At 41.6% G+C, this 23,442-nt stretch overlaps 1 protein-coding gene across 2 annotated transcripts in view; it reads left to right on the top strand.

The window, feature by feature from the left end:
* Positions 1-6,091: 6,091 nt before the first annotated feature.
* Positions 6,092-23,442, top strand: part of LOC147258513 (receptor-type tyrosine-protein phosphatase eta-like) — a 35,923-nt gene continuing 18,572 nt past the window's right edge. For both annotated transcript variants that reach the window (XM_086208393.1, XM_086208392.1), the window contains exons 1-2: positions 6,092-6,296; positions 23,384-23,405. In XM_086208393.1, coding sequence (XP_086064519.1) covers positions 6,237-6,296; positions 23,384-23,405 — 82 coding nt within the window. In that variant the 5' untranslated portion in view covers positions 6,092-6,236. The remainder of the gene's footprint in view (positions 6,297-23,383; positions 23,406-23,442) is intronic.

Here is a 23,442-nt window from a genome sequence, read left to right as displayed (position 1 = left end):
GTATTTTTTTGCTATGAGCTTCAGTACGCGGCTTGCTCTTCATGCTTTCTGCGTTTCAAAGGAGGGATGCAGCAGTAGTAACATTTTTTGAGACTATTTGTGAGTTCTTGAAAAGCAAAATACACATTCTTTTGATAAGTTCATGTATAAAACATAACATTTGTTCTAAGACGCTGTTAGCACCTCATACAGACAATGGAAGGTGGGAAATCCTGCACTTTATGTGGTAATACAAGCACACATGTAAAGAACAGAGGTGCAGAATTGAAACAGACATGCTGCAAACCCCCCCGGAGGATTACATAACACTTCCTTGGGAATCAAGGGTCACAGTGACCGGCTCATTTCAGCTCCATCTCCATTAGCCATCATCAACAGGAATGTAAGAGCCATTATGAAACGCAAAGCAGTGGCAGCTTCGGCATCCGGCTCATTTATAAAAGTAAAATAAATCCCCTGCTCAGCACAGCACATGGATTTAGCAGCATGTGTTGATGTTGCATGCAGCCAGGTTTTCAGTCACGATCTAAATTAGAGGGCATCGATAAAATATACTTAAATGGATCAAAATGCATTTGTTCTCTGAGTTAGAGAAACTTCACTGCTTGGTTCAATAATTTTCTCGTACACGGATCGGCTACCCACTTCCTGTTACACCCCACTCCTGTGAACAAGTCACATTTACAGTTTCTCTCTTTTCATTTTCAACGTTTGTGTTATTTCCTGTTTTATTCACTGTTCACTTGCCTTTGGTCCAAAGAGATGACAAAAAGACTGAAGCTAAGTGATCCCTCCGTTGCTATATCATGGCGCAGTGTTTCAATTTAGACAACCAGATTTAAAAATAAGAAATAAATAACAGGCCTACTAATAAAATAATAAAAATTAATGTAAAGATATTGTGTAAATCATATCTGTTTTCTTTTTTTGAACAAATAAACTTTTCTTTGAGTAAGTAGGATCAACATGTGTCCCTGCACACAATTTGGTTGTGTTTGCTGCCCAAATAAGTCTGTTTATTATTAATTTAGCTCATTCGTATTACTGCAGACAACTGAGATGTCCAATAATAAGTCACAGTCTACTTTAAAAACTGTTCAACTTGTTGCAGCCAGTTTTGGTGCAGCTACTGTAAAATTGGCCTTATGGCTGGCTACTTATTTAATCTTTATTCAAGATTGTCCCCAGGCCTCTTGGAAAAGAGGCTTGAGGGAATGAAACATTCATAAAAACGTCAACACCTATCAACAACGGTAAAAATGGTAAAACCAACAAACACAGAAACAAATGGAAAAAAAAACCCCACAAGATTCATAGAAAATATTACACTGTAATAAGTTAAAATTTCCACGAAGAACACAAAACTGTAGTTTAAGAAAAGTGTGTAAATTCATTGAAATGCAAACCACGTGAGACCAGTTCTACCAACACTGGTGTGTTGAGCTAAACTATCTAGGTTATTTAGCGACTGGATCGTGTGCTGTACTTACTGGTTTTAAAGGACAGATGAGAGCAGAGCCTTGTAGATGAACCAGGAGAGGAATATGTCCTTTTGTTTCTAGGGAAGTCCATCCAACTGAGTGACACGGGGAGCAATGGTATGTATGAAATTTGTGATTAGTGATTAAATGTACTGTTGAAATGCAGGGGAGTTGATGGGACAGCGTGACGCTAAAAAAAAAAAATCGCTGTAATCAAGCACTGACATGAATATTGACTGGACAATAGTCTCACTGTTGAATGGGGGAAATACAGTTTTAAATTCTGTAGAGGAAACTGAGATTGATTTGAACTTCCCGGGTTAGCTGTTGAGTGTGTGTTCTGAATGACAGTGTCCTATCGAGCCAAATTCATAGATACTTGTTTTGGTCTGTTTGGGAGATATGGTTGCCATTCATGTTGAGAGTGGGATAATTAGAACCATTGTTGGATATGAAAAATACTATTTTTTTAATGTAGTTTGTGACTACAGAAAGAATGAGGCAGATTGCATGACAGAAAGGACCTGATTTGGGTTGGCATCTGCAGTGTATATCAATGAAGAAGTGGACATTTCAGAGGTGAATGTGTTATTTATCTATATAGTAAACAGCAGTGGACCAAGAATAAACTCCTGTGGCACCCCGTTTCTGATGATCATGTGTTGACTGAATACAAAGAGTAACAGCTGTCAGAGCTCTGCCGTTGAGGAGGGATGAGAGCCGATTTAATTTGGAATTGTCGAATGGATTTAAGTTCGCAGAATTTACGGTCGATCATATTGAAAAGTTTCGACAGCTCAGCGAATAGGGCAGTGCAGGATTGTTATCTGGAGAAGTGACAATGTTATCAATGACTGAAACTGCAGCTGTGTATTCTGTTGTGACCACGGTGAAACCCAGACAGCGTTCAGTAAATCAGTGAAGGTGTATATTTTTCTTAGATTAATCAGGGTTTTTTTTTTAATGACAATTGGAAGTTTAGATATCAGATGGTAGTTGTCAGAAACATTGCCAACTTGATGTAAAGGTTGTACTGTTGCAATTTTGCATGAATAACACAGCTACACACCCTCACGCACTGGTGCCACCTAGTGCCAGTGGCACCAGTGCGAGAGGGTGTGAAGACCCGCTCATCGCTGCTTGAAGCCTAAATTGGGATCCGAGCATGAAAGGGCCAGGGGCTGAAAGTTCACCTTGGTGAACGTGCGTTCTTTCTATTTTGTGATTAAAGTGATGGCTTTTGGTAATCAAGTAGGAACCCCCACATATGTATAATTTCATAACATCATGGGAGTGCCAGACTCTCTCCAACAACTTTAAAATTCTGCTAAAACATGGAATCCTAAATCTGTCATTTGAGCCGCATACTCTCTCTTACTATATCTTTGAATAGTGTGTCACATGTAGTTCCAGTATAATCTGTTTTAATGGTTAGTTAGGAGAAAAGTTTCTGAAGTTTCTGATGCTGATCCCAATTGTTCTGGCAGCTAGTTTTCTCCTGGTCACATCACTCACATAAAGAAAACGCAACACACAAGCATTCTTTGAGTTAATCAACCCTCACCTTGACAACAATATAGAAAATACAGCATTACACACTTGGAAATTACATATCGATCAAGGCTGCTTTAGAACTGCATCATATTTTCAGAGCTACTGTATGTAGGTGGAATAAAGAAGAGAGAACTTGTCTGCCTGCGCCAAAGTAAGAAATTTGACAATAAAAATGTTTCAATAAAAATATGACACATACGCTGCACGGTGGTGCAGTGGTTAGCCTCACAACAAGAAGGTTCAAGCTTCTGGGTTCGAGTCCCGGCTCAGGCATGGGATCTTTCTGTGTGGAGTCTGCATGTTCTCCCTGTTCCTGCGTGGGTTCTCTCTGGTACTCCAGCTTCCTCCCACAGTCCAAAGACATCAAGAGGGGACGAGGCTGATTGGTACTCTAAACTGACTGTAGGTGTGACTGTGAGTGTGAATGGTTGTCTGTCTCTATGTGTTGGTCCTGTGATGGACTGGTGACCTGTCCAGGGTGAACCCCACCTCTGGCCCGAAAGCTGCTGGGATAGGCTCCAGCCCCCCCCGGGACCCATGGATGTGACACGTATGGATGTGATAGTTACACAGGCAGACAATAATATTAATAATAATAATCATCATCATCATCATCAATAGGAGAAGAAGAAGAAGAAGAGGAATATTAAGAATGATAACCCTGTATTTCTTCAATGGATGTGAAGAAACCTGCATTCCGCAGCTTCAGAAATGTTCCCACTGTTATACCTAACAACCATGTTGTCAAACTGAGTGATCAAGGAAGTTGGAATAAAAAAAAAAATCTGTTTGATTATTAATCCAGTTAAACAGGAGTTCTTCCTCTGCGTGGCGTCACGGGGTGGCCTGATTGTTGTTTTACAGCGCACAAGATTTTACTGTTACTAGAGTTTCCTGCACAGCTTTGTTCTGGGAGACAGCTGATAAAAATGCTTTTCAAATAAACCCTTCAAGATCAAATCTTATCATTCACATTCTCATTTTATCATGATTATTATTCTGTCATGAAAACGCTGATGCTGCAGTGAGGTTAAACAAAAGGTAGAATAACATTTTCTCTTCAATTTGTGATCCCTTTTAAATGACTATTTTGTATACTTAAGGGACATCGGCCTCGAATCCCCCTTCCAAGTTTACTTTCAGTTGCATTTAAAAAAATATATTTTGGTGCCATATGGGTGAAGAGCAGGTTACGCCTCTTCCTTATGCTTTTAATGGTAAAGTTCCAATGAACGGTCCGACCCCAGGTGGAGACACAGAAATCTGAATAGGTTTCAGCAGAAAGGAGAGTTTATTTGGAAGTCAGGTGAAATTCTCAGAGTGGGTCGAGGTCCTGAGGTGACAGCACACAGGTTGGTTGAGAGTCACACAGAGACAGAGGCAAGAGGCTGGAGAGCAGACTGCATATGAGCTGCGGTCACTGGAGAGGAGGAGCTGGAGCTGAGTCGAGGGAGGAAAGCTGGGCAGGTGAATCTGACAGGGGAATCCGAGCGATCACAAGAGGGTAACAGACTGGCGATGAGTGGAGGAATGAGCCATTCTTAAGATGCAGGTGGGGGAAGAGCAACAGATGAAGGCCTGAAGGGTCTCCAGTTACACCCCAACTTCAGACACAGAAACACAGAACAAACAGGAGGAGACAAATGTGACAAATGCACATGTGGGAAATAGAGAGCAGAGGAAACAATGGAGAAAAACATACTGAACCCTGACATTTTATGTTTTAATTATTAAGGATATATTACGTCAGCGGGCAGCACGGTGGTGCAGTGGTCAGCACTGTTGCCTCACAGCAAGAAGGTTCCAGGTTTGAGCCCCACAGGGATCTTCCTGTGTGAGTCTGCATGTTCTCCCTGTTCCTGTGTGGGTTCTCTCTGGTACTCCAGCTTCCTCCCACAGTCCAAAGACATCAAGAGGGGACGAGGCTGATTGATACTCTAAATTGACTGTAGGTGTGACTGTGAGTGTGAATGGTTGTCTGTCTCGATGTGTTGGTCCTGTGATGGACTGGTGACCTGTCCAGGGTCAGGGATAGGCTCCAGCCCCCCCAGCCCAAAACAGATGGATGGATGAATGGCTATATTAAATATCAGCACTGTCACAGTCGATGGGTGCATCTGGTACCTGAACATTAATGCAAAGAAATACATTCTGAATATTTCCTGAAATAACTGAGCCTGTTCTCATCAAGATAAAACACTTTAACCTTACAGCTGTAAAGGCTGTAGTTTATTTATATAGTTTGTAGTTTCCATCGTTCTAAAGAGCAGAACCACTTTGACTCAGCCTTGCAGGTGGTTAAATGTAAAACAACAACAAACGTTATTTGTTTACACTACCATATTGACCCCCCCCCCCAAAGTTCTCTCACAACACCTGTGGGGTTCCTGACCCTCAGGTCGAGAACCACCTGTGTCATGCATAAGAATAGAATTACAGAGTTGAATAGAATTCACTTAAAAACAAGAGCCCCAAAAAGCAATTTAACATATAGTTTTAATTTGATTTAGTAAAAAAAATAAAATAAAATCTGAACTAAAACAGGACTATAATATCCCATGCAACATGTGACTCAATGTAAATCAAATCCCTTTTACTATAATATTTAGTTTTTCCTGTGTTTTCTAAAGCGAAAACAAACAATGTTTTGTGATTAATTGCTTTCATTATTGAAGCTGATCCCGTGTCCACCCCTGCCCAGCTGTCCTCCCATCTGAGGGCCTCGTAACTCCTCGCTACACCCCTGCAGTACCTCTTCTCATCGCTGGCGGGATCAGCGGTGACTCGTTCGATAACTTGGTTGAAATTTCCTGCTTTCCTTTTCTTAAAGAGGACTCCATCGATGCATTATTTCTCTCTTTGAGACTAAGTTATGGCAAGAATGCGGGATGACTCCTTCATGTCTGCCTGACCAGCCTTCTGCTGCGGTGGCTGGAACACAGCATCGCCGGACAGGCAGCAGTCCACTCGGGGGCTGATGATGATGATGAGAGGAAGAGAAGGAGGAGGAGAGGAGTGAACTTCCCCGAGTGACGCGCCTGGCCGCCGCTCCTCCCCGTTAGCAGCGAGGAAATCTTCCCCCGTCCGGCTGAAGCCTCATGTAGCGACTCTTTGACTTCCAAAAAAGTAAAGAAAAGTTTCGCTTTGTATTTTCAAGCGGCATGAAAGCGCTCAGCGAGTGAGTGAACCAAACTTTCCATCATGAGGCCGCCGCTGCGCTTCATCTGCGCCTCTCTGTGGACTCTCCTGGCTCTCCTCAAGGTAAACACGCACATTTATCCTCTCACTCAATAAAACTTGATGAGATTCTCGTCTTAAGGAGAACATCATCGGAATGAGGACGGGTTTGTAGCGGCAGCACCTGCTGAGCAGGTAGCGGCCTGACTGCTCAGCTCAGCTCCCCCTCAGGAGAGTCCAATAAAGTTGATAATAAGTCGTCAAAAGTGTTATCTGGGAAAGTTTGGTGGATGGGTTTCTGCAGGTGGGTGATGTCATGATTTAGGAGGAATTTGAAACTTAGCCTATCATATATTTTAGTGACCGATATGAGATGTTGGGGCTGCACGGTGGTGTAGTGGTTAGCACTGTGGCCTCACAGCAAGAAGGTTGGGGGTTCGAGTCCCGGCTCGGGCACGGGATCTTTCTGTGTGGAGCTTGGAGTCTGCATGTTCTCCCTGTTCCTGCGTGGGTTCTCTCCGGGTACTCCGGCTTCCTCCCACCGTCCAAAAACATGCAATTGGGGACGAGGCTGATTGAATACTCTAAATTGACTGCAGGTGTGAGTGTGAATGGTTGTTCGTCTCTCTATGTTGGCCTTGCGATGGACTGGCGACCTGTCCAGGGTGTACCCCGCCTCTCGCCCGTTGATGCTGGGATAGGCTCCAGCCCCCCCGCGACCCTTAATGTGTAGGAATAAGCGGAAGATGACGATGGATGGATGAGATGTTGGGGGGGGGCGATGCTGACATTGATTTTAGGGTGTAAAAAGTTTGCGGTAAATGACTGAGCGACTTTACTCTCGTAAAGGAACGAGAGAGTGAGTGAGAGAGATAGAGAGAGAGAAAGAATTTAAGGAAAAATACAGTTTTTGTAATGACCTCTCAAATAATGTTCCAATAATTGTGACAAAGATATTTGAAAGTAAAATATTTAAAAATGGATTACTCTAAATTTTTAACACAGCCTGTGAAATGGCCCACATGTCTGAGACAGGTTACTATTCATAAATTAATATGTATTTGGCCTATTTCTCGATATAACTAAAACAAACGAACAGTACTTTGTTTTTTTTGTGAATTCTTAAGGGTTCAAATAAGGTTTGGAATCAATTCACTTGATATTTATTTGGGAATGCTCAGGTTAGCAGTGATGAGAGCTGTAAAATTGGCTAAGAATCCATCTGATTGACTGACCAAGCTTATATAATAGACAGATAAGGTCCAGCAGCCACCCAGAGACACCTGTCCTGGTCCCACTGGTCTGTCTGGAGAGAGAGAGAGAGAGAGAGAGAGAGAGAGAGAGAGAGAGAGAGAGGTTAAGAATGGTATGTGAGGATGTGTGCGGCCAGCACAAAGGTCAGGAATGGAATGAGGTGCAGCTCAGTGTCCCTGTCACTCCTGTAGCAGCACACGCACGCGCACATGCACACGCACACACACACACACACACACACACGCTTGCACTGAATTGTGAGTACACTGATGAAAAAGTTCCTCTAATAACCAAAGTCAGGTGCGATGTTTGTTCTGCAGGTTGTTCAGCATCAGTGAACGGATGCAGCGCTCCTCTCCTATGTCCTCCCTCCCAGTAGCCTCTCTGAGCACCTCACTGCTTACTGCCGTCATCTTTATGTAGAGTGAACGGCAGCGGAAAGAAACAACAGATTTGTCTACTAAAGAAAGGTGACAAATGTGGCCTTTCATGCTAGAGACAAAGATGAAACTTGTGACTCGAGATCTAGTTGTTTTGGAAATGCATAGTTTTCACTGAGACAGGTGGAGGAAGGACCCATTACATGTTGGGGGCAGATAAGTCATGGCGCCACCTGGTGGCAACAGGAAATGACATCCTTCTCAAATTTGGTCCAAAAAAAAAACAACCTGATGGACTTGGTGATGTAAACGTTACTGTGAGTCTTTGTTAAAGAGTGTTGCCATGGCGAGGTGGCTGGTTCACCATAGGACAAGTTACTGTTGTACCTGGACATCAGAGATATTTTCCAGACAGAGGTGAAGTCCTGCTCATTGGGTTGAAATAACAAGTCCCCACGTGACACGCAGCAACATGATATATAGCGTGTTTTCTCTCATGTCACCGAGTGGACACAGGAAGTGATATTAGTACCACTGCGGGGGCGTTAATGTGCAGAATCCAAATCTCAGCAAAAAGCTAATAAGTACAATCTTAAAAGTTTGTGAGGCAGCACTTCCACATGATTGCCTATTATTTGTGTACTTCTGTGTACTGTGAACTTCCTAATTTACTTACATTAACTCACAGTGTCACTGAGCGCATCTTTTTTTTCTTCCTTTTTTTACAATTTGGAGATTTGTTTCAAGAAAAGCAGAGACCCCTAAGGACACAAATGAAACACTGTGAATTTCAATACAATTATGCAATCCCTAGGTGCAGTGGCCCGTCACTTAACTTCTATGAAGAGTACACATGCGTGGAGATGAAAACCAGCCAGACGGTGAACATGCAAATATGAACCGGCGTGCAGCGGCACCAGCACCGTTGGTGTGAGTCGTCAGAGACGTGAGACAGACGGGTTCACCGGTGATCAGATACAAGTCGGCAATCAGATGTACCCAGAATGAAAATGACTTCATGTCATGGTGGAAGCATACAACAGGGATTGTTCAGCCAGAAGAAAACATCATTCCACTTGAAATATTCGATCATTTATCCGAAGAATGCGCGGAGAAATAATGACCCGAAAGTGAATGGACAGGACTTTCTTGTTTTGAGGCTAAACCTGCAGCACGTGAACCACCTTGAGTTTTGGGTCGATGTGTCGATTGTTTGTCCCGCGCAGGCGTGTCTTCTTGGATGAATTCGATTTTTTTTCTGACGTCGAAGAAGAAGAGGAAAAAAAAAGCACATTTAAAACATTTTAAGAAATTCATTGAAAACAGAGAAGTCGTTCAAATAGATTATTAGCAGCACAGTAAAACACCGTATGTTTGAGTTTCATCATGTGTGCCTGTGTGTGTGTGTGTGTGTGAGTGAATCAGATCGCAACCCTGACATTTGTAACATGTCGTGGGTGTTATGGCTCAGGGGGAAAGTGGCCGTCTTGCAACCGAAGGGTCGCTGGTTCGATCCTCGACCCTGGTGACCATGTCAAAGTGTCCTTGAGCAAGATACTGAACCCATAATTGCTCCTGATGAATAGGTTGGTGCCTTGCATGGCATCAGTGTGTGTGTGAATGAGATGACACTGTGAAGTGCTTTGAGTACCGCTAAGGTAGAAAAGCGCTATATAAAATTGGGTCCATTTATCATTTTACATATGTGATAGCGCTTTATATATTAAGCTGCTTTAACTTTTTGGCCCCTGGTTACTGGGTGGGCTGGTCTCTCACAGAGTGGCAGGAAGTTGACACGTTTCACCAGAGCCCAGTGTTTCTTTAGAGAAGGTAGGAAGTAACCGATGAAGTGGGGAGGCCAGTTTCGATATTGTTGAGCCGTCTCCACCGTGGGCTCAGAAAAACATCGATGTCAAATACCGCTTGTAAGAGCTGGAACAGCTGCCTCTTGAATTAAACTTGTTTTCGTCCTCACACGTTTGCTGTGCTGTGACATTTTCTTGCATACTGGCACATTTCATAAGTTGGCGGTACTCTATAAACCCCTTATTCATTTCCGTGGTATATACAATAAACACCGAATATTATCCTATATATCGACATCACAACTTTGCTATGCCCAAATATTCACTGTAAAACATAAAACTACATGTTCAATTTTTTAAAAAGTTGGTGTACTGATTGTCTTACAATTTTGAATTGACGGAACCCGAGAAGAGAAATTGAGGTCATTTTTAATGATTCGAAACAAATAAACTTTTCTTACAAAATTGCCTCAAATTGCCTTCTCAGATTCCATCAACTAAAAATCCCAAGGCCATTGTGACACACTTTTTAACTTTATAGCAAAAACTCGTTTTTTTTTTTAATGTTTGTCTAACTTTCCAACAACTTTCTGATTCCAGTGAGGCAGTCCTTTGTGATAACACAGTGCTCTCACCTTATAATCAAATTTGGCGCTGTTACGTAACTCTCCTTGTCTCTGAATATCATGTAGAAGATGTCAGGATATCGGTTTATGTTTGAAGCTACTGGGATTTTTGTGCTCGTCCACCGCTGAATACACACAAAGCAGCCTTGTGTGGCTCCGTCTGATGGAGGAGTCATGAGGCCACTGAAGGCTCTCCCCTCGGTGCAACGTTATGGTTTAAGTATTGCCTTCTCATTCCAGATGTGACATTTGATTTAATTAGCGCTCATGTCCATTTATGTGGAGTACAGTACTACAGTATAGAGCTTACAAGCCCTCATCAACTCATCGTCTGGAAGGAGAAACGATCCGTTGTTTTGGTTATCCGTGTTGATATTGTCATTATTTCTCTGCGGCCGTCATGGTTTTTAAAAATTTCATCTGCATGTATATATATATGTATATACATATACATATACATATATATATATGTATATGTATGTATATATATATATCCCATCAATCACATGATTTTTTACTTTAAATAATTGGTCTATTGTTCTTATTTAATTGTTGTCTTTTCTGAATTTTGTGACTCTTTGCAGCAGCCTAACGTCCCCTTGCAGATCAGTGTTAATTTATGTAGTTTTTTTAAAACCCAACTTGAACACAACTGCCCTGGTAACATCTTAATGAATAAGGTCAGTTTTGAAGTCACTCCTCAATTGATTTTCCTCAGTCACACTCCCAGTCTATGAAACTGTCTGTTTGAAAGATAGCGACATTACTTGATCTTTTTTATTAAGGAAGCTTTCATGTCAGTTTTTTTTTATATATATCATGCATAACATTGGAAATCAGTTAGAAATGGGACTAAGTTTAACACTGAAAAATTCAAGTCTGCTTTGTTTGATGCAGTCCAGATACTGCGTGCAAACACGCTTGACACTCACCCACTAATGACCCAGGAAAAGTGCCACACTTTGCATGACTTTATCATGGAATGGAGCCTTTCTCTGTTCCTTTCTCTGAGGCCTTCTGACGGCCAGCAGAAATGGATGCTGGTGACGTTGCTATCAGTGGGAAACATCCTGGAACAAGGAAATGGGACATTTTCTCACACTTACAAGAACTGGCCTGTATCTGGCTACAGACACTGTGTGATGAACACTAGTTTTTGTGTGTGTGGACTCACACCACTGTGAACACAACTCTGTTTATGTCCATCATGCTATTCTCAGTGATTTTTTAGAGCCTCCGTCTCTGTCTTCATGACGTCTGGAACCCATTAGAAAACACACATCTCTCCGAATCGCTGTATCTAAATTAAAAAGCGTAGACTGGTCTGATGCGCAAAAGTCACAAATCAAGTCCCCCTTTGTAGAATTCTGTAGCCTCCACCCACTCACTACCCCCCCCCCCCTTCAACTAGATGAAGACAGTCCAGTTTCAAATTAACATCCTCAAACATGTTGCCACTGGAGGCTGTGCATGTACAAGAGGAATTACAAAGAGTCACAGTTCTACAGTCCATGTAAATGCATGGCTGACCCCTCCCCCGGTCTCAAAGGCTTTATTGTCAACGGATAGTCATCATTTTATCAGTGGCCCCTGAGTGAGTCATGACCAGCCGTCATTTTTCTCTGGTTTCGCTCACTCATACTGCCGGCCCAGATGGTTTTAGATGCACCTTCGCTACAAACTGCACTGATGGCTCAGCATCACGATGACAAGCTGCAGACGTTTCTGGTGTAAAAAATGAAGTGACTTGACTGCTCAGCTGTTTAAGGCAGGCTGCCGATGGGTCTTGTTGGTCGTCGCGTTGAGCATCATTATCAGTTCAACAATTGGATTTTTTTTGTTTTTGTATACAAAAAAACTTGCAAAACAAGATTCCACTCAGCTTCTACTTGTTAATTGCGAGCTTGCCAAATTGATAAAAATGCTAAGTTTAACAACCGCCTAATCAGCGCGTTAGCATTGTTATTTAAATGGTAAATGCAGTTTCAGTGTTGCCTCACTCACCCATTCACACAACTGATAGCGGAGGCACCAACCTCCTCGTACAGGAGCAACGAGGGGTTCGGTGTCGCTCAAGGAGGCTTTGACACACTTGCTGTGGGAACCGTGGCTCAAACTGGGGAACTTTCCGGTACAAGATAGCTCCTCTACCTCCGAGTCCCGCTGCTCCAGAATACTGCGATGCCTTAAGACAGCTTTACATCGCATGTGATCGTCATCATCTCATATAAATCTCATATGTTGGGGGGCTCATTATGACTTATTGTATTGAGAATATCAACAAGAGCTCTCATTCTCGAGATCCATGATAATTTCATCATCATTGTCTGCAGATATTAGAAATTGGCCCCATAAGATAGTTCTTCTTTGCTCATCATCTGTAGATGACGATGAGGAAACAATTCTGTACATGTAAGATGGACGGCTTTTTCTAATTTGGGGGGGATTAAAGAAAAAATTTATCTTTATATTGTATTGTATTGCATGTAACTTTTTTTATTGAGATAATAACATAGACAGCTGTCGGCCAAATCATTCATAAATATCAGTGTATAAGATATTGGCAAAAATGTAGTAATTCATGTGCTTGTAAGATTTATATTTTCAAGGCTTTATTTTAGAGTTTGACTAAGAGTGGATTTTTAAATGAAGGCGGCACAGTGGTGCAGTGGTTTGCACTGTTGCATCACAGAAAGGAGGTTCTGGGTTTGACCCCTGGCTTGAGGCATGGGATCTTTCTGTGTGAGTCTCCATGTTCTCCCTGTTCCTGTGAGGGTTCTCTCTGGTACTCCAGCTTCCTCCCACAGTCCAAAGACATCAAGAGAGGACGAGGCTGATTGATACTCTAAATTGACCGTAGGTGTGACTGTGAGTGTGAATGGTTGTCTGTCTCTATGTGTTGGTCCTGTGATGGACTGGTGACTCATTCAGGGTGAACCACGCCTCTCGCCAGGAGGCTGCTGGGATAGGCTCCAGCTCCCCGCAACCCTCAACAGGATAAATGGAAGAAAATGGATGGATGGATGGATTTTGCAGGCACTTTGGTTAATATATTTTATCACTTTCATGTATTCAATATCAAAATCTACATGAATAATTTAAGTTGCACGGTAATAACTGCTAAAGTTATTCTGCAAATGTCTGACTGCTTTTTATAATTACACGTTTCAGTTTCCTCCAGTGAGGAAAAACTGGTTAATTTTCTGCAGCAGGTATCAAAATAAATTCATCTTATATGATGATATATGTCCACATCCCAGACGTATAACTGGAGTTACTTGTTACGTTCTGTCACTCCAACTGATTTATGTTTCCTCCCCTTGGGTAAAATTCAGGAGGACCCTCAAGTTAAGTGTGTGATTTTCATTGCAGAAGTGGATATTGCGTGGCTGGATCATTCGAGAATGTCAGATCAGCTCTTGGACAAGTAGAATCTCATATTGGTGCGGAATGATTATGCCAAAATGATCCAAGGTTATATTTTTCTCTGTCTAGATTTCATTTAAGAAACGCGTAGTTTAAAGTTGATAAGATATGTGATAGACAATATAGAGAGAAGTCAATATTATCGAGTTCATGTAGCGTAGGTGTGATTTGCAGGCCTTCCCTCTCCACTGATGAGCACACATCACACCCTGTGCTGCACTTTCACTCATTTAAAACCTGCCAGCTGTATAATGGCCTCTGTGTTCTCTTCCTCCTGCGGCCAGCAGTACTCCGATGAGTATCTGCAGCTCTCTGCAAGTACTGCTAGGGACAGTAAATACTACGTCACTCATTTACATTTGCTCTGATCTGGCCGCTGATACAGTAGCAGTGGTGGGCAGATAAAACGCACTCATACCTTAAGCTGGTATGTTTAGGGAGCAATTTACAGGTAGCTGATTATTATTGACTTTCTTTATGGAGGATGCCTGTAATGAGTGTTTGTTTTTGTAATGATGTCATATTTCATTAGGCCTTCTTTAGCTTAGATTACGGCACGCATTCGCAGTGTTTAGATACGTTTCTGCAATGTCACAAGATTTATTGCCATCCGGTGTTGCATTAATGTTTCACCGAGATCTTCGATTGATGATGGGACAGTCTGAACACTGTGCTAAGCCTTCTCCAGCACATCCCAAAGATTCTCAAGGCCTGGACTCTCTGGTGGCCAATCCATGTGTGAAAATGATGACTCACGCTCATTGAACCACTCTTTCACAATTTGAGCCCAATAAATCCTGGCGTAGTCATCTTGGAATAAGCCCGTGCCATCTGTGAAGAAAAAATGTGGAAAAACCTGATCATTCAGTAAATTCAGGTAGTCAGCTGACCTCAATCTTTGGGTACATACTGTTGCTGAAGCGAGACCTGACCAACTGCAGCAACCCCAGATCATAGCAGTGCCCCCACAGGCTTGTACAGTAGGCACTAGGCATGGTGGGTGCATCCCTCCATCTGCCTCTCTTCTTCCTCTTGCGCCCATCACTCTGCAGCAGGGTAAATCAGGGCTCATCGGACCACGTGACCTTCTTCCGTTGCCCCAGAGTTCAAACTCCATAGTAAATTGAAGCCTTTTTTCCAGTTAGTCTCACTGATTAGTGCTTTTCTTAAGGCTACACAGATGTTGTATATATGTATATATATATATATATATATATATATATATATATATACATATATATATATATATACATATATACATATACATATATATACATATATACATATATATACATATATATGTATATACATATATATGTATATACATATATACACACATATATATACATATATGTATATATATGTATATATATATGTATATATATATACATGTATATATATATATATATATATATATATATATATATGTCATTACAAAAAACCACATTGGACCAACGCTGCATCATGGTTTATTTTTTTAGTCAGGCATTGTTAAATGTAAGTATGTTGTCTAGGTCATTGTTAGAATGCAAAAGTGTGTCATATTTCTCAAAAAAAAATCAAAACAAAGGAAAAGGTCAAAATGTTTACTTTGTCAGGTTAAACTTTAAGTTTTAATTAATTGTATTACATTTTTTATTGCCATACAGGACAAACTTAATGAAAATTAAAAATGTGTGATTTTCCGTACTGAAAAGTTATCATTACACACACTGATACATACAAAAACCCTCCTCTCGGTAGTTCGATGTGTTGCTGTTTTGTGTTTGAACGTATGTACAGAATACAAACGTATAAAGAGATATGAAGGGATCGTTCACATGAAGAAAAGGATGACTCGTCTGTAGATCCGCTCCAATCCGTATTTGTTTTCTCAGCCTGATATTGTTTTTCAATCTAATGGGTTACAATCTCTTCCAGTGATAAATAAGATGTGTGTTCTTCAGATTTTCCAAAGGACTCCAGTGCATCATTATAGAAACCCAGAGAGTTGCAATCATTGCGCTGCAGACTTTTGTGGTTCATAATTCAAATGTGTTTGAGGTGAACTGCAGGCTTGTTGTGCACTGCATTGTCAACTTCTTGAGGCCATGCAGCGAAAGAGAGGTAAAGGTCACGGGTTCCTGTGACCATGTGAATTATTTGAAGGCGAACATCGTGATGTGGCTTGGCTGAATCAGTTAGTCACGAACTGTGAAACTAACTTTAATATTAGACGTGGTGATTCTACTACAAACACCTTCTGGCAAACCTCATTTTAACCAAAAGGTTTTGTTTTAATCATAGTGCATACAGTAGTTTGTAAAGTGCTTATGTAGGCATTATTTAGATTTAATTTGATAATTTAGTTTTTTAAGTCAAAAATATGTTGTTGATGAAAAACCATGCGTATCATGTGCTGTTTTGACATCAGTAAAACCCTTTGGGTATGATATTTTAGCCATTTAGTTCACTTCCTGTCACTGGGCCCATTTCCAGAAGCCTGCTGGGGGGAAGTGTCCCTGTGAAACCCTTAACTGTTACCAATTTGATGACGTTGCTTCATTTAGCAACTTTCCAGAACCCTTAAGCAACCTTTTGTTTCATATAATAAACTTTTTGGGAAAAAAAAAGAACCAAAAAACTTAATGGCGGATGTTGCTGGGTCACACTGCAATTACACCACCAAAACACTAGTTGGCATCAGTGCTTCTATGCTATTGTGTTGGGTTTTTGGTTGCTGAAACTGCTCGGACCAGAAGAAGAGATGATGCGCGAATTAGTTGGCGTGAATGTGACGTTGAAGCTGGCCAATCAAAGTTGTTGTGTTCGGCATCAACACAATATGCAGTTTCCAGGGAGGTGCGTGTGAGGCTACGCCGCAGTATGTGCATGTACCTATTACTTGACACAGAAGATATATGTCAGGTTTTACTGTTTTTTTTTCCACCAAGGCATTTTGAGGGCTGATTCAGCACTGGTTCCTAATCTTGAACCAGTTCTTAGTATTTGAACAGTTAGAGAAGCTCTTGGCCAGGTTTCTGAGCTGGACCGACATTACTGGTTCAAATAAGACCTGCTAACGTAGCCATTTGCGGTAAAGCTAGTGTTGTGTCTTCAGTATGGCTGAACTGATGGAAACCAGAGCAACATGATGTTGTCACCCTCTCAGCACATTTACGTGCACAATGAGCTATAGTTGAGCTAACTGTTAGAGCACGACTGGACCGTTTAATTAGATTATTGTCCTTGTCTCAGTTTACCAGCACTGGGAGAGAACCGATTTATTTATGGATGTGTGTTTCATTCCACTACAGTAGGTGGAGATATACTTCCTTCAGCAAGTTGCTGTCACTCCTTCTTCTTCTTGAGCTGTCACATCGGCTCTAGAACTCGCTAGGTTGATATGACCTCCATCTTCTTCTCTTCTTATTCTGTGTTTTTTCCTGGGCTTTCCTTGGGAATGTGGAATATGTGCAGAACGCCAAGGCCAGTTCAGGTCCGACTAAGTTGCATACATTGAAAAAAGTCCAACTGTATTGTCTGGGTGTGTTATTCCGACCTCTTGAAGTTCAATTCAATGTGTTTTTAGTCAGAGTAAGATGTTTACATCGATTTTTAATTCCCACTTTTAGTCGGACTAAGACAATCAGCTGTCTTTCCCTAACAGCATGTAAACACACCGACTGTTGGGGTAGCAGAGACGTGTCTGGGGTGATAAAATGAGTATGCGGTCTGTGGTGGCTCATCAGTTCATGAGAGACTAAACTGGCTCTTAAGCCCACAACTAGCGCTATATTCACTTTGGTGCAAAGACCTGATCTGTGACTGAGTCAGAGAGGCCTAACAGGACATTCAGCTCACACAGCAGTTAGCAGAGTGAAGGAGCTGCGACTGTGGTATCCACACCAAGACTACGTGCTGTGTGGTAGGAAACAGATAATGTTGCAGTATAGTCTCCTCTAACTCCCTGAGTCATAATTTTGCATGTAAACACACTTGTCGTCAAATTACGTGTATATTTCTAGGGTCCCCCATGGTACCTTTTTTCATTTTATGTGACATTGCATGTTGGGAAATTAAGGGAGAGGACTTCAATTTGCCAAACGGTGTTGTACTTTAATACATTTAGATGAAAACTATATCAGGAATCTATCGGTAAAATAAACCTGACGTTAATGATGGTGTTAATAATTTTAACGTTAGCGTTCTACGGTTAATCCAGAAAGGTTAACGAAGAAGTAGAATTCATCAATCGATGAAAGTAAGTATTAAAAAGAAAGTTAAAAGAACAATGAATGGAGAGAAGAAACCGAATAGAACAGAATATTTACAAGTACAGCAGAATAGAACAGGTCCCCTTGAAGCAGACAGCTGAAGTGTAATGAACTTGATTTACGGTTCATTTCTTCCTTTATTTAACCTTAATGAGATATGAAGTACAGCATAAAGAACAACACAGAGGTCGTTTATGTTAGTCAGATCTGATATCTGGGGTCTCTGGGTGGGTTCAGGAAACGTGTAAGAACAGAAACAATGAGTCGGTCGCTTAGGAGAAACTTCTGAGGCAATGAACTCTAAATAGAGAACAAACTGCCCATTTATTAGAGGGTGACAGAGAAAACAGTGAAAGTTACAGTTCTCAAATGTGCCCACATTTGTTACATGATTGTCTTCTACATCTGCATTCTGCCTTAAGCACGAGGACAAATGGATTTGAACAACTTCTGAACTAAATAGGTTAAAAAGTGCTTCCTTTATTCGGTACATATATGTAGAAAACCCTAACCCACTTTAAGTACTTTTTTAGTCCTATTTAGTCCCGTCTCTTTGTGTTTTAAATTCAAAGTTTCTCCCCCCCCCCCCCCTTAAAACATAATGTGACGCATACTTACAGAAGCCAACCAGCTTGGAGTGACATACCCCTGTGGATCGATTCTCAAGCGGCGTGTATCTAGTATATCAATGAGCTACGAAACCTGCATTAGCTAGCTAGCATCAATAGTATGCTGGTGTGCCTTTGGTTGTTCACCACTTCTTCAAACACCGTTATGAAGTGTTTCTATTTATCCTTTAGAAATAAAAGAAGGTTTGCATCCAACTGAGTCACTGGAATGTGGAGCACTCTGGAGACAGCTAATTTTCATTGCTCCAATCAAAATCCTTTCAATGCTATCTCCCACTCGTCTATCCTACCCTAAATACATCACGATACATTTGCAGCCTCTCAAAATACGGTTTCGACAGATGAACTGGGGCGAAAAAGTGCGATGTACATTTAACTAAACTCAACTTACCTCAAAACTCCAAATTGCACGTGATGGCAATGTAGCAGTATGTTTCCTTTAATAATTTGAAGAGAGTTGGAAGTTTTAGTTTGAACAACTTGCATCATGTATGTCTTCAGTCTTCAGTTACGCATTAATAACACAGGAATGTTGTCCCCCATCTTGGATTCTGTGAAGACCTGCTCCTCCTCTTCCTCTCATTGGATCTTAAGTCCACATCCTAAGAATGAGCCAATCAGAGGAAGAGGAGGGCTGTGGGTGGGTCTTCTGAAAGTGAGGGTACACAGCAGGAGGTTAATGTTTCAAGGTGTATGCAGGTCTTCATAAAGTCCAGAGACCTGTGCGGACAAATTCATGTACAGGAGAAGAGGCGTCAACGCTTAAACACTGCAAGAGGAGAAAACAAAAACCCTTTCCCCCTATGAACCTTGTGTTGCTAATGATGAAGTTGTGTTTACACACACACACACACACACACACACACACACACACACACACACACACACACACACACACACACACACACACACGATTTACAGCTGCAGTGAAATCTCACTGAGTTACAAAGGGCATAACCATCCATCCTGAACCGTGCCAGGGGCAGCACTATTGTACCATATTTTTTGTTCATGATGTTTTTGTTCAGGGTTATCGGATCATGGGGAGCTGAGGTGAAATGGGCCGATCCCAGAGCACACAGCTTTAATGGTGATGTCTGGATTGTTTTTGGTTCTGCGTGTTATTATAGAGGAAGGAACTGACGCGTTATCAGGAGGCGAGCAGCAAAGACAGAACGTGAGGAATGAGGGAATCCGAGTGGCGGGCAGGCTGTCTGTAGGGTTGATGTAATGTTTATGTAGTGGTCAGTACAGCCATTTCCTCCTCCTCCTCCTCCTCCTGTAGACGGGCTCAGTCAAAGGCCACAGATAGCGTACACAGGGCACAAGGTTCACCGAGTCCACGCTCAAGTTCTGTTACACAAGGAACATTAAATATTGCTGGGGAATGAACAGGAAGTAGCACTTGTTTCTTAGTACTTTATGTTCCCAGTTTAGCTGGGAAAAAAACTCCAGCAAGACATAAATATACGGATTTTAATCAAGAACATATAAATAATAAGATAGATTTAGAGAGGAAAGCAACCATAGTCACTGTCACCAGGCTACACTGAGGGTTAAGGGGGGGGGGGGGGTGAAGTCATCTCCCTGTGGATTTGTAAAAAAATGTGAACTTCAGCATTTTGAGGGCAGTGTTTCCCCATCAGGGACATCAACTTGGGTTCTTTTCTTCTCTCTGAATCGATGCCAAGACAAAATGGCTTGAGATGTTATTTTGTTGATGTCGTTAGGAGAAAATAAGTGATTGTTAGGAGAAGGGCCCTTCAGCTCCCAGAGGTCATATCCCCCGAGATCAAAATGTAACGTGGATATTTGTGTGAAAATACTGAGATTTGTCCGAGTATTTGGTTAGAGCTTTCAGATACTGGTATTTGACCTTTGCCGTGGTCTTGTCTTCGCTGCAAGAGGTTGAGTTTTGTGTTTGTTCACAGATGGCAGGAGGTCACACATTTGAAGCCACACGTTCAAAACTTAAACTCGCTCGTCTAAAAATAGGGTCATTCACTTTGTACAAAACAAGAAAACCCTCTTCGGTCGGTAAACATGAAGTCGTTTAAAAAACAAAAAACCTCCAAACTCCTCTGACCCTTCATCGACGATTCTTCATGTCAACTTATAACATTCTGGTGACTCTCAAAGTGTCAACAAAATGCCATTATTTACTGTGTCAGGAATATGTTGTTTGCGCTGTAGTTGTGTGAGGAAACTCCAGCACCGTTTGACGCTTAGGACGCTGACCAAGAATCTCTGTTTGAGACTGTGTTGGAATGACAGGTGAGTCAGTGAGTTCATTCCACTCCATCACAGGCAGAAATCAAACTCTGCTTTGTCAGTGACTTGTTCTGCAAAGAGCTCGTTAAATAGTTTGTTAGATTACTGGTTATTGGCCGGAACCTTAACTTGAGTTAAACACTGATTATTTGATATATTGGCAACAAAACACACACGCACGCACACCGTTCACTATTCAGTCAAACAGCTCTCGTGATTGGACCAGTGTGTCTTCACACATTGTATATCATCTTGTTCTGACCCTCTTATGCACAGTACCAAACCAGCCAGCACCTCAAGAAGCCCTTGAGGCTTCATGTACCACCACATGGCATCGTCACGTGGGCTGCTGCTGCTGCTGCTGGTGCTGCTGCTGCTGCTGGTGGTGCTGGTGCTGGTGCTGCTGCTGCTGCTGTTGCTGGTGGTGGGTAAGGAAGGACAGTGGTCTCCAAGGAAGGTTTTTGTGGCAGAGGCAACATTCACACTGCATGGACCTTTTCTAGGCTGGTGGAGTCTGTTCCAAATGTCTAATTTGGGTGGGCTGTTTTAGGCTGTATTTAGGTATATACTTTTTCTCAATCAACTTTTAATTAAATAAATCCGTCCATCCATCCATCCATCCATCCATCCATCCATCCATTTCTTCTGCTTATTCCTGTTAAGGGTAGCAGGGGGGCTGGAGCCTATCCCAGCAGCTTTCAGGTGAGAGGCAGGGTTCACCCTGGACAGGTCACCAGTCCATCACAGGACCAACACATAGAGACAGACAACCATTCACACTCACAGTCACACCTACAGTCAATTCAGAGTATCAATCAGCCTCGTCCCCTCTTGGTGTCTTTGGACTGTGGGAGGAAGCTTGAAAGCTCGAACCCACAACCTTCTTGCTGTGAGGCGACAGTGCTAACCACTGCGCCACCGGTAAAATAAATCAATTTATATAATTAGATTAGTATTGATACATACATTTTTTTCTTATTACACATTTTTTTAAGAAAGCATTCTCGGATTTTTGTTAATATATTATTTATTTTGAAAATAAGTAAAAGATGAAGAACAGGGAATTCAACACAAAAAAAAATTAATAAAATTTAATAAAAATGTAAAAAATAATTGAATAGAACAACAAATGCAATAACAACACTAACAGAAAATATGTATAGTTGCATTTATTTATAAAAGAAGAAACGGGGGGATGAGGTAATGATGTTTTATGAAACTCATCAATCAGATGATCAGTTAAATAATCACGCCAGTCACTAACTGTGGCCTCTGCTCTGAGAACACTTTTGATGTCCTACTTTGTGGTGTAGTTTATTTGGATTGTCATCCTGCCAGGGCTTTTTTCTAATAATGAATCCACCATTAAGTCATTTGAATCCAATCAACATTTTTCAACATTGCACTTAAAAAAAAAAAGAAGAAGAAGAAGAAGAATCCAGCGAACTTCCTGGTCGGTTCCTCTGTGACTCTCATTCTTCTCATAGGCGGAGTTAATCATTTCCCCTCGCTTTGATCTTTTGTGTGTGTGTGTGTGTGTGTGTGGGGGGGGGGGTGGTAGATGGAGTGTGTTTTAATGTTTAGCCGTGTGGTAAACAAATTGAAAGACAACATGTCAGTGAGTCAAGGCTGTTGAAGTATTGGCTAAAAAAAATAATTAGTCACCGGAGATGTGGGTTCAGTCCTGACAATGAAGTCAACTCACACCTTTTTTGAAATGTTACTTGGATGGGGGAGGAAGAAAGAGGAAGAACGGTAGTTCAGCTCATTTAATATTCCCCAAGAGACAACGGTTATTACCAGGGACTTCCTCTCCATTGCAAACATTAACTACTGTATGAGTCCAGTTACTGTGAGGCAACAGATGTTTGACCTGCCAGACAAGATGTCTCCTCATTTAACCTTTCAAATCTCCTTTTTCTGGCCTTGTGTGGTTTTGTTTGGTTTTAAATAGCCAGCGGTAAATCATTGCCTTCCGGTTACTGTAAGTTACTCTTTAACAAAACACATAACTACTCAATGTTTCATCTGATATCTAATTAAAAAAAAAAAAAATTCTCTCATAGTAATAATTAAACGAGCCTTTTAATAATTAACAGTGTTGATTATGAATACAGAAACCTATTCCAATAAAGGTGTCTGTGTTTCCCCTCCAGAAATTCGTAGGTATTGAAAATCAACTGGCAGCAATTTTTTTTTCTGCTTGAGAGTGAAAGAAAGAATACAGTCGACGCCCCCCCCCCTCCCATCCGCCATCTTTTGGAGGAACCTCGTCTCATAGCACAGGCAGACCTCTACACATCTATACGCTGTATGGATGTGACAGAAAGTTCTCGTACTGATTAGGAGAGATAAGATGAGCAGCTCCGTTTGAATTCTTCAGCTTCTCTCTATGATCGTTACTAAACAGATGACCTGTGACATCACTGACCTTCCTGGTTGATGAATGGAGGTTGATGTCAACGCTACACTGACTTCTGGTGGTGCAGTATGATTAACTTTGCTGTCCTATGTTTACCCACAGAGCTCTCGCGCCGAATGCTTCTGTAAGTACACATCTGTATTTCTCTGTGTACAATTCCA

Source organism: Aulostomus chinensis, chromosome 7 (assembly GCF_037954235.1).
Source record: "Aulostomus chinensis isolate RoL2024-O1b breed Wild chromosome 7, RoL_Achi_v1.0, whole genome shotgun sequence".
NCBI classification, from domain to species: Eukaryota; Metazoa; Chordata; class Actinopteri; order Syngnathiformes; family Aulostomidae; genus Aulostomus; species Aulostomus chinensis.
Note: the sequence above shows the minus strand (reverse complement) of the source record. Positions and strands in the feature narration are given on the sequence as shown.